This window comes from the organism of the source record quoted next, unplaced genomic scaffold (genome assembly GCF_019419815.1).
Source record: "Pyrus x bretschneideri cultivar Hongxiangsu unplaced genomic scaffold, Pyrus_bretschneideri_v1 Contig75, whole genome shotgun sequence".
Lineage (NCBI taxonomy): Eukaryota > Viridiplantae > Streptophyta > Magnoliopsida > Rosales > Rosaceae > Pyrus > Pyrus x bretschneideri.
This window is the reverse complement of record NW_025999815.1, coordinates 25833-37519: the sequence shown is the minus strand read 5'-3', so window position 1 is coordinate 37519 and position 11687 is coordinate 25833. Positions and strand designations below refer to the sequence as shown.

Sequence of the window (11687 nt, the reverse complement as noted above, 5' to 3'; positions counted from 1 at the left end):
ACTCCCAATAGATTAATCATAATGGTGCTTTGTGGCTTTCAGTGGGTTTTGACAAGGAACACACATTATATATTATATAGTTGAGTTTTAGCACTGTTCAGCAATGGTAAAAGGGCGGATTTGTCCTTCACTAGTAGAAGATTGAGAAATAGAAATTTGGAGGACTGGATGATCAAGTATTAACCCATTTTAAAAGAAAAGGTAAACCATGAAAATCCCAAAGTGATATCCCATGACCTACAACTATTTTCTTATCGATCAAAGCATTATTGGAAGCCTACTCGGAGTCTCCATCTCTTGGAAGGTAATTCTTTAGTTGTTATTAATTTTTGTGAATCATTTGATATGGGCTTTGTTTATTTGTGGGGTTAGATACATATTTGTTGAAAACTTGATTTTAGGAATTGATTGATATGTTTGGTTTCTGGATTCTCTTTCTTTGTTAAAATTTTGATGTGGGTTTTGTTTATTGATTGTAGTGTTGTATTAACTTGCGTTTTGTTTATTGATTGCAAAGTTGTATTACTTTGCGTTTGATTGGAAGTGTTGCAAAGATTTGATTCAAATTGATGGATTTGGGTAAGAAAGAAACCTAAATCTTTTCTTTCGGTTTTTAGAGCTGAATGGACGTGCTCTGTTTGAAATAAGCGTTTAGATTTACAAAATTTTCTTAACATGCATGCTTCAATGGTAGAATAGAGTGGACATAACATGTACAGCTAGCTTTTAGGTCTTCATTTTCGGTTAAATAGTTATTTTCTTATATATCTTAATGGTACAAGGTCAACTTTAATAATTGTTAATCCCATTGGCTATATTATCTGGTAGAAACACTATCAAATTGTACATGCAGAGTCTGTTGCTGTAGAAGGAGGTTGGAAAGGCATTCTTTAGCAAAATTGTTTGTATAATTGGGCATATACATGACCCTTTTTTTAATATAGCCTTTTGTCGAATGAGCTTTTCAATTTATGCTGGCTGCTTTTAGAGTTAGATTGGTTTAGTTAGCTATTCTCAGAGCTATGACAACAATATGCATCAGTTGAGTGGAATTCTGCTCTTCTTGAACATTTCATGCTTTATAGTCTTTGTACTTTGGTTGATAACTCTTCACAACTTTTGTCCTTCTCCTTAGTTTTCTTCAGAGATAGTGTCTGTGTTAGTGTAATTAGAGTTAATCATCTGATACCAACAAGCTAAAATTCTATGTTTGGATTGTTTGGATTGTGTAACAGTCACTCAATTATGTGAATGCTGTATTTACTGGTTTTGTACTGCGATGATTGGTTGATATCCCTGTTCATTTCAATGGCTCTGTTTTCTTTTGTAAATGAGTATATTGTATGTAAAATTTTTTTTAACGTTTTCTATGTAAATTTTAGTAATATTCTATGACACAATTTTTCATACAATTTTTAATCCCACAAATTCATAGTACTTGACATTGGTAGGTTCTTGAACTGTTTTCCCATTTCATTTAGTTATACTTCTGATCATCAATTTTGAAGTTGATTTTTTTATTTAGATGGGTGATTGAAAAAGGAAGTTTTTATAGTCAGAATGACTCACAATTTGCTATGAACTAAATGAGTTTTTCTTTATGCAGGTCAACATGATTGAACATATTAGCAGACTTGTAGTCATTGCATACATGGAATACAAGGAGGTTTGCAATTGAGCTTTGGTTTTAGTGACTTCTTAAATTTGGTCACGACTAATCCTTTTTTTTTAACTCTACTTAAATGGTTTTCGGGGAACCAGTCATTTGTGTTGTTTCTTCTCTCAACTCTTGGCTTTTAGTTGTCTAACTGTTGGAGTATGGATCTTGATTGAATTGATTATTTTAATCTAAACTATTGGTAGTGATCTTTTATTTAATTTATCATATTATTGAAAGAATCGCTTAGTACAATCAGGTTTAAAAAAATAACTTAATATCATTACTGTTTTGGATTGTGTAGTGTTGAGTATTAGTTGTTGATTCCGCTGTGCATTGTGATCAAATCCTTAATCACGTTCTCCGTTTCAGTTTGTTGAGAATATGAATCTTGATTAAATTGATTGTTTTAATTTAGACCATTGGATACAATTTTCAATTCTGCAGCAATACGCGGGCATCAATCTCTAATTATTATCCAAAACCAAAGTCCATCATCTACCCGCAAACCCGCCCAATCCACCCAAAAACATATTGGGTTGGGTGAGTCACAAGTATATTTGGTAGGTGACAAGTTGGTCAAATGATGGCCCGACCATCATGAGTCGGCTTACGGTTTAAGTGTCAATCCCGCCCAATCCGAACCCATGCCAACCCGATCAAATTTAAGGGCCTCCACAGCCGAATTTGGTAAACAAAACTCCCAGAAATATGGGTTTTGTTACGGTAAGGCCCAAGTGAGCTTAAAACATCGGGCACAAAGTTTGCTTTCTTAAACATGTGGTTCCATCTTATGCAAAGAAATTCAGAGGCCAGCCATCTAATATTCTTCACAATTGACTTAAAGTGCCAAGGAATATCCAAGCGCCTTAATTTTACTAAATAATACTTTGGAATAAAATATCGCGATACTCAATTTGCTAAGAAGTAAACAATATTTTCGTTTCCACGTTAGCTTGAGATATTGAAGAAATTTTTTCTATGTGCTGGAAACAATGCACGGTACACCAAGTGTTTCATACATATGGTTGAAATTTTTTTGTAATATCCAACCACTTGTACTAAAGCATAGAATATTCGGATTCATAAAGGAATGTTGTCTGCAATGAGAGATCCTTATAATATAATCCCTAAATCTTAGGACTAAAATATTAAAAAATCATTGTTCATTTTGTTGGAGTATGGCCATAAATAAAAACTAAAAAGTTGTCTCTACTGTTGATTTCCCAACGTTTCAAAAATAAGGGAAGTTGTATGAATGACTAAGCATTCATGTATAAGGGTTCAAAAAAACAAGGGAAAAAAACCTAAAAAGAGAAGTTGATGTGCAACATTCAACATGAGTGTCCACTATAAATCAATAGTGGGTTCATTCTTCAAGTCCTTATATACATTTTTCTCATTTTATGTTTTTTTTTTAAAGATCTGACAAGTCTCTATATATTAAGATACATTGAGAACTCCTACTTTGGGCCATTAAATGCCTTTTGTCGCTCTATTTGACTCTAGAGACTAGGTTTCCTTCAGTATCCTATTAAAAATGCTCTAATGACCACTATTCTAAAAATTCATGCCTAGGCGCTAGGCGTTATGCGCATGGTCATCGTCCCGATTAATGACTAGGCGTTTGAAAATTAAGAAATGGTGTCTAGCCTGCTAAGACACCTGCCTAGACCGCTTAGACCCTAGCACGATACCCGATTAGCGCCTAACGCTTTTTAAAACCTTGCTAAGGAGACTTGTCTGCTGAATGGTTTGTCCAGCACATGAAAATTCTCTCGAGCCATAGATCGCAATGCTGCTGCGGCGCACGTCGTACACGACGGACACGGATCAAACACAGCAAAGGGTTTGACGTCGGACTTTTGGATCTCGTATTGATCCAACAATTCATCCACTTGGATCAGATCAGAATTGTGCTTGTCGGTGAGAGCACGCATTCGCACAACCTCATCTTTCCAAAAATAAAAAGTACGCGCACAGAACAAAAACAAAATATTAATAAATTTAAGTAAGAAAATTAGTAATGGGACTGAGACTAGCGATTGAGATGTTCCGGACCTTTCCAAGAAGTCTGAGTTGGCTCAACTGAGGAAACCAAAATCCCGACATGCTTACTCTGGTCAGTTCTCTGTTTTGTTTGCTGGTTGTTGTTTTTTCCATGTTCTGATTCTAGAGAGAAAGTGTGTGCGTGATCATTCTGTTAAGTTAGTTATTTCAGTTAATCCGAAAGCAATCCTCATTCCTCAGCTTGATAAGGTTGTTTTCATTTCACTTGCGCTTCTACTACTGATTTTGTTTGTTTGTTTCATTATAGCAGTTAGAATATAGGTCATTGAAATAAATCCCTAGTAGTTCTAGAGCTAATATGTGCACTTGATCTGATATCCTAGTGGATAGGATGTCGGATTTCGTACTGCTTATGGGTTCTAAACTCTCCATTCCCCAAATTATCGTAATAGTTTCCAACACTTTTCCTCCTCCTAATAACAGTAAATTTCAAGTAAATAAAAAAGTTATTGAGGTAAATCAGATTCATGCCTACTTCTCTGTCTAACTTTCTTGATTTGACCTTTCCAAAAGGTTTGGAAAATATATCTCTTGCTCTTGATGAATCTACATTTGGGTATTTATACGTGTTTTAAGTTTTAACTTTAAGAAGATAAAAAACATGAAGCTTACTTACAATCTGATTGAGTTGCCAAGAGGAAGTTGTTTACAAACAATGCTCCAGAAATGGTAGTATGCTTGTTGGTAAACAATTGTATAAGCTAATCGATTAAAGATTGAAACCTAAAAGCTCAAAAAAAGCCATCGAAGTGCAGGTGAAGCCTTCCCTCCACCTGCTCGACGAAATGTCCCAAAAACACTGTTGTGCTGCTACCTTGTGATACACACGGTGGCGCGAATTGAAGTACGTATGAGCGAGATTGTTGAGTATATATGGAAAGTCTAGTTGTGCTACATATGACATGGAAGAGACTAATCTAATGGTTTTGGTATGGGGGACTGAGAAATCAGAGAGAGAGAGAGAGAGAGAGAGAGAGAGAGAGAGAGAGAGAGAGAGAGAGAGAAGAAGGGGGGGGGGGGATACTAATCTAATAGTTTAGTGTCAGAAATTTAGAATTCAGTGTCTGAGGAAGTATTTGTACAAAACTGGCAAGCAGAGCTTGGTTTCTGAGAAAATCTTCCATTATATAACACCTATGCTAACTTGGTTCAAACTTCATTGTGATAAGGCTTCCAGTCCCGCCTGATCTGACGTAGCATCTTCTTCATAATCAAGTCGGGTCTCATTGTCTTCATAGAAATATAAACTAAAAACCAGCTAGGTTTTATTTCTTAGGCACTGCAACAATTACCAACATTTCAGAAAGAAAAATTTAATCATCTTTATTTTGAACATCCATCATCCATCATCAAATTTGACTCTGTCATTTTTAAAGCTATTGCCCACTTCTACTAGGGCATTATCATGGTAAAAGAAACATGCACATGTAAACCAAATTAAACCAAAGTTCGTGTTTAATTAACACGAGTTAAAAAATCGTTGCGTATGAAATCTTTAACAAGAAAATACTCCTTATTACTTGCTTATATAGGTTATAAGGTGTGCAAACAACAGAAGCACTCAAAAGCATCTGTAATCTTGGAGCCTGTGACATTGCGTGTGATATAGAAAAACATTTGAGAGCTTTCACACGTTGACTCGCCAGGAAAAAAAATTCCTGATTCCACCACTGGAGCCTGCAGTAGTTATTTCAGTTGATCTGAAATTAACCCCCAGCTTAATGTTTTCATTTCACTGCACTGCAACTACTGAGTTTGTTTACTTATAAGCTTGATCCTTTGTGCATTCTTTACCAAATAAAATATGATCAAAGGAATTGGTGGATTGTGATTTAAGGGTTTCATATTTCCTTTATAAGCTAATTGTTTAAAGATTGAAACTTGAAATGTCGAAAACTGTTGTCGAATGGAGGTACATCTGCCACGACTTGGCTAAAAGTGTCTAGCTACTTATATGCAGGTCTTCTAGTTTTCTGAATCATCGTAATGGCCTCGAATGAGGTTAGATCCTTGGTTTCAGGACTAATAGATCCTTTGTCTCAAACAAATAAAAGGAATGTTCCGAAGCGTAGAAGAATTCGCCGTTGTAGAAGTGCTCCTCTTTCAGAGTATATAAGGTTAGAGGCAGGCTTTGCCTCAGGTCCACGTACTGAATCCTTTTGTGGAAATATACACCCGAACTTTCTCTTTGTAGCTGCATTCTTGACTGTCTACTTAGGCATAGGAACTTTATGTTTCTACCTCGTCAGGCACCAGCTCAAGGGAGAGAAGACAAATGGATTTCTTGATGCTGTTTATTTCTGTATCGTGACAATGACCACTGTCGGATACGGAGACCTTGTGCCAAACAGTGTTCTTTCAAAACTACTGGCTTGTGCCTTCGTCTTTTCAGGAATGGCTCTCGTTGGGATGATCTTGAGCAAAGCAGCTGACTATTTGGTAGAGAAGCAGGAATTATTGCTTGTTAAAGCCTTGCATTTGAGTAGAAAAGTTGGGCATTTTGAAATTCTTGAAGATATCGAGACTAACAGTCTGAGGTACAAATGTATTGTGGTCTTCATCTCTCTTTTGCTGCTCATAATTGGTGGCACAATCTTCCTAGCTACTGTTGAGAAATTGAGCCTTGTGGATGCATTCTATTGCGTTTGTTGTACCATAACAACTCTGGGTTATGGAGATAAGAGCTTTTCTACTCAAGCAGGGCGTGTTTTTGCAGTATTCTGGATATTGACAGGTACCATTTGTTTAGCTCAGTTTTTCCTCTACATTGCCGACCTAAATGCCCAGAGCAGACAACGGGCGTTAGTAAAGTTGATTCTTACTAGTAGGATGACCAATGTAGATTTGGAGGCAGCTGATCTTGACGATGATGGCTCTGTTGGGTATGTGAATTTTTTCTTCAAAAAACGTTTGTGTATTATGGGATTATTATTTCTGAATTCTTATCTGCTGAGATGGTTTAATATCCAAATTTTGACATGCTTCCTCCTCCTTCCTTTTACGTAGGGCTGCTGAATTTGTCATATACAAGCTCAAAGAGATGGGGAAGATTAGCCAGGAAGATATTAGACTTGTAATGGAGGAGTTTGAAGATCTTGATGTTGATCAGTCAGGAACGTTGTCAACATCAGATATAATGCTTTCGCAATAACCTCAAATCGAGAAGTAACTCTGGCATCATGCTCTGAGTATTCTGAGAGGTGTCTTTGTAAGTTCGTGATTTGTATGATTGCTGACCCTTTATGTGATGTGAATTTCTTTACTATGTCCAACATATCTCTTCCTATATAAAGACTAGGTTAAAATGGTTAGACTGCTTCTATGTTAGAGATCATTGTTGATTATTGTCCTACCTCGATGTTAGTCTCATCTGTCAATATTTCTCTTCTTTACCGTGGTTGACAGGGTTAATACAGTTTGTGTAATTAAATTGTACGATGACAGTCATGGACATAAAAGCATTTTATAGCCAAATACTTGGTTCATGGCTTCTAAAGTGTTTTATTTACATGGGGTTACAGTGAGCAAACAAACTTTGCTCCTCCATCAGATTGAAAAATGGGACTGCTTAGGTCCTGATTTCAAGAATATCATCAAATGCAGTTCAATTTTTTTGCATTAGGATAGATTTGGGGGCTGTGCGTACGCGATGCGCGTGTAGTGTGGTGAGGACTAGTGGGAGCAGAAAAGGTTAAATGTCGTTTAAGTATACATTATGACATATGTTGGTTAAAATATGGGTTTACTTCTGCAAGTATTATCTGCTTCTGCATTGATACTTATCAGCATATATGCAATGTTCATGTTGTAGCATGTAGACATTTATCTTTTGTTTTGTTTGAATAATACATTTCTTCTTTGTACCTTTTTATGGGAGAGAGGCAATACGCCACTGTGGAATCTGAAACGAGTAAACACTATAGGACATGAGAAATTTAGTTTTTTCGGAAATGGCAAGATCTTTGGCGCAAGAAGGAGTTGACCTGTATCCTCTTGACTTGGTTCTTTCTTGTTTGACAGAAACTCATTGATATACAATAACCGGATTGTAGCGGGTATAGTTTAGGGAGTTGAATTTTTCCCCTCTTTTTTTTTCTCCCCTTCTCTCCCCTCCTATTTGAATGGTTAAGCCACATCAACATCTTATGTTAATTTTTTATAGAAAGAGAAAGGCAAAATAGAGAATGTGAAAGGAAGGGATGGAAGGAGATGGAAAGAGGAGATGAGAGAATCCTAGTCCATAGTTTAGTGGTAACAATGTGATTCTTCACATGAAATCCTATTACTCGTTTAAAATGTCAAAGTGGTGTACTGAGAGCGTAAGTCAGGTCCATTTTTGGATTCTTTGAGTTGTGCCAGGCAATAGCAATCCAAATTTTGGATTGTGATTTTGGATCAGATCTGAGCCCAGGAAAACTCCGCAGGCAGCTGGAAAACGCCAATGATATTAAAAATTGAAATGATTGTGGGGCCCACCATCATGTGGTCCCCACTCATTTGGATGATCGTGCAATTTCTTGAAATCTTTCAGGTCGGCCAGATGGGAGATAATTCAAAGGATGGATCCTCAATTAGGTACCATCACACCACAGGCATCCAATGCTCACTTAAAAGGAAAGGGGCTCTCTGATCTCTTTCACCTAATCATTATCATTAAACAATTCTGATTCTTAAAATTTGATCCAACGGTTAAAGTTATTGTAACTTTTAGAATGGGTCCTTGTTTTTAGCCATTTGATCAAATTTCAAGGGTTCAGATTATTTGATGAGGAGGATTAGGTGGAAGAGATCCGGAGATGATTTATTTCCCACTTAAAATGCATGACATGTCCGGAAAAGGAGCCGGATCCTTTTCCTAGGGATCATGTAATCGTGTCTGTTCATCATACATCATGCAATCAGAAATCATTTAAAATTTAAAATTTAAAATTCAAATATAAATAGTACCTAACGAAAACTGATCGCACGATGTACGGACACGATTGCGGGATTCTTAGGATCCATAGGATCCTTTTCCGACATGTCCCACATTACACTTTAAAAACAATAATTATTATTAAGGAAGAGAAAAGAGTTTGAAAATTGAGGGGTTTCGATTTCGAGACTCAACACCATATCTACTAGAATATTGAATTACATGCATAACTTACATTACACTTGATAAAATATAGAGTATACTATACAGAAAATGATTTTAATTCACTGTTTACTTTAATGAAAAACCACATTTTTAAACTAAAAAATCAATCATGGTACTATTTATTTTACCCATTATTTTATCTTTATCATTAAAACTCAAAATTTTCAAGTCATTTTCATTAGTTTTCCTAATGTTTAATCTTCACTATTAGTGTTCTTTTTTATCATGGCTATCATCGAAGCAAGATGTTGGAAAAAATACCTCAAAAGAGGCCGATGCATGGTAAGGAACCAACTGAGAAAAAAAGCGGGTGCGGCCTTTATTTTGCTTATAAAATAAAATTTTCTTGAATATGTCATTACACGTGAGTAACTGGTACTCATACTCTATACTTGAGTGAAGTAGCACCATTGAAAGGAGTGAAATAGCAAAAACTCAAAATCTTATACCTGAATATTGTAATGGCCCCTACTGGCAGTGATGCAGCGACCAAAATGCGAATTGGTTGATTGATAAATCCGGATGCCAATCCTTAAATGGAGAACTGATGTTAAAACAAAAATACACAAATTTCGTAACTTTTCCTTGTGGATTCGTTGATTGTCAAGGACAATACCAAACTTCACAAGTCCTAAACCTCTTGTTGATTCACCAAGAATGCCAAGAAGTTTACCACACACTTTGTTGATTCTTTGAGCAAGAATGGCCAATGATCGTTGGAGTGTCTATACCTCGTTAATGCCGTTAGGATATCCGAGTGGATAGAACAAAAACAAGAATGAAAAAGCTCTCTCAAACTGCACTCAGTTTACAACTCAATTCATCATAATCTTCCTCCTCCTTCTAGAACACAAAATACTCAATTTATAAAAGGGTAATGCTAGAGAGACTAAATTTGCGGAGTAAATGATGTGTCACCAATAGGAATAAGCATATTTATCAACATTTAAGTAATAAATCAATCATCAATTTTCATGTTCTTTAGTTTCTAAAACTTTGTCTACAAATTTAGTTTTCCTAACATTACCTTTTATAAAAACTCTAACTCCCTCTTAATATTACTCATAATTAATGCATCATTACTAGAATGAATAAACTCATTAAGTTAACCCCACTTAATCTACCCACTAACATATATTTATTACATTAAATAAAGATTGAGTCATACTAAATCAAGTAGATTAATACAACAAAAACCTTTTGTCGGTGTTAATGCGCTTGTAACTATTCAGGAATATATGCAAAGTACACTGGTTTAAGGCTTATCTTATCTGTAACTGCAAGATTACAACAAAAACGAAGATAATAAAATGGCATTAAGTCCAGGTACAACCTTGGAGAAGCTCCTCACTCCATCAGACACAATTCAATCACCCCATCAATCAATTGCACTGGTTCACGATTATCGTAACATTTCTTGTCAATAATACAAGCAGTTAAAAAATTAATAACATATGATTTCATCTATACTATTATTAAGAAAACCTTCTTTGTAAACCTTTATTTAATATTTTTTTTTCTATTTTGTTAGCACTTTTGATACACACTATTGACAAAAAGGAGGGTAAAATAGTAATTTGAACATTTTGACAAAATGACAATCATATTCCTATTTTTCTTATTTTATCGTCTTTTTTTTTTAGATAATGACAATCATATTTTTCCAATTTTACTCTCAATTTTGATGCACAATATTTAAATAAGAAAGACAAAACAGTAATTATGTAATATTAAAAAAAAATGTACTTATTAAGAAAAATTGTTCAAATATATATAAAATATATGCACACAAAGCTTTTTATATTTGTGCCATATAAGTTTTTTTTTTTTTTTTCCAAAAATGCCACATTGCCACCAAATCAAAGATTCCCAGCCTTTTTTTTCCCATCTTTTCTTTCCTCTTTTGAATAACAATGGCATATCTTCTCCTCATCAATGCCGCACTGCCACCAAATCAAAACATTCCCAGCCTTTTGTTTCTCTCTTTTGAATAACCATGGCAGATAAAAAGATGATTTTTGCAAATCTTTTTATTTCGCACACTTTTATTTATTTTTGTTTATTATTATTTTTATTTATTTAATTTGAAGACTAAAAACGAAAGATGCTGAGAGAGAAAAGGATGTGTGAAAATTACGTTTTAATTTTGTTTGTTAAGCCAATCAGCCAGACATTCTGACATTGTTGGCACGAAGATAATATGATGAGCAAAGGAGAAAATAAGTGTACAGATATTACTTTTTCAAATTTTTATGGTAAGCGGATTTAACTCTTTCTGCACTCAAATTTGAATCGCTTTAATATGTTACAGTTTTGTCTTGTCAATTATACCCAATATCAAAAGATTAAATTCCTTTGAAACTGCTTGATATATCTAGATTAAACCCAATTTCAGGTGAAAATTCACTCATAAGATAAATAGTTGGATCCAAAAAATAAATTTAGCTAATAATAAATTAAGAATGCAAAATTGAAAGCGACCCATATCTCATTGACGACATTATTCTTCCCAGAATTTTACAGGTCACATTTTTGTCAACCACAAACCAAAGAGGAGTTAGAAATTACAGAGATAATAAAAAATAAAAACAAAAATTACATTTCTGGTTCTTTCTCCTCAACTACTTTACTGCTGTGCAGCAACTCGGATTTGTAACTTTCTACGACATGGTCTGGTTGCCCGGCTACATAATCCAGGAGGCCTTCACCGGGTTTGTCACCGGAAGCGTCGGAACCCGGTATCGTGGTCTTCCCGAAGACGACGACGGCGAAGAGGAAGAGCGCGGTGGAGAGGAAGAGGGGCCAGAAGTAGGCCAAAAG

At 35.3% G+C, this 11687-nt stretch overlaps 1 protein-coding gene across 2 annotated transcripts; it reads left to right on the top strand.

The window, feature by feature from the left end:
- Window positions 1-3531: 3531 nt before the first annotated feature.
- LOC103946258 (two-pore potassium channel 1) lies at window positions 3532-7038 on the top strand. Of its 2 annotated transcripts, XM_048574796.1 has the most exons (4): window positions 3532-3779; window positions 5688-6461; window positions 6570-6609; window positions 6734-7038. In XM_048574796.1, exons 2-4 carry the CDS (start codon window positions 5714-5716, stop codon window positions 6876-6878), a joined length of 933 nt encoding a protein of 310 aa, XP_048430753.1. In that variant the 5' UTR covers window positions 3532-3779; window positions 5688-5713; the 3' UTR covers window positions 6879-7038. The 2 variants fall into 2 exon arrangements, with proteins under 2 accessions (XP_048430753.1, XP_009355189.2); XM_009356914.3 differs by having other exon boundaries at window positions 5688-6609.
- Window positions 7039-11687: the final 4649 nt, after the last annotated feature.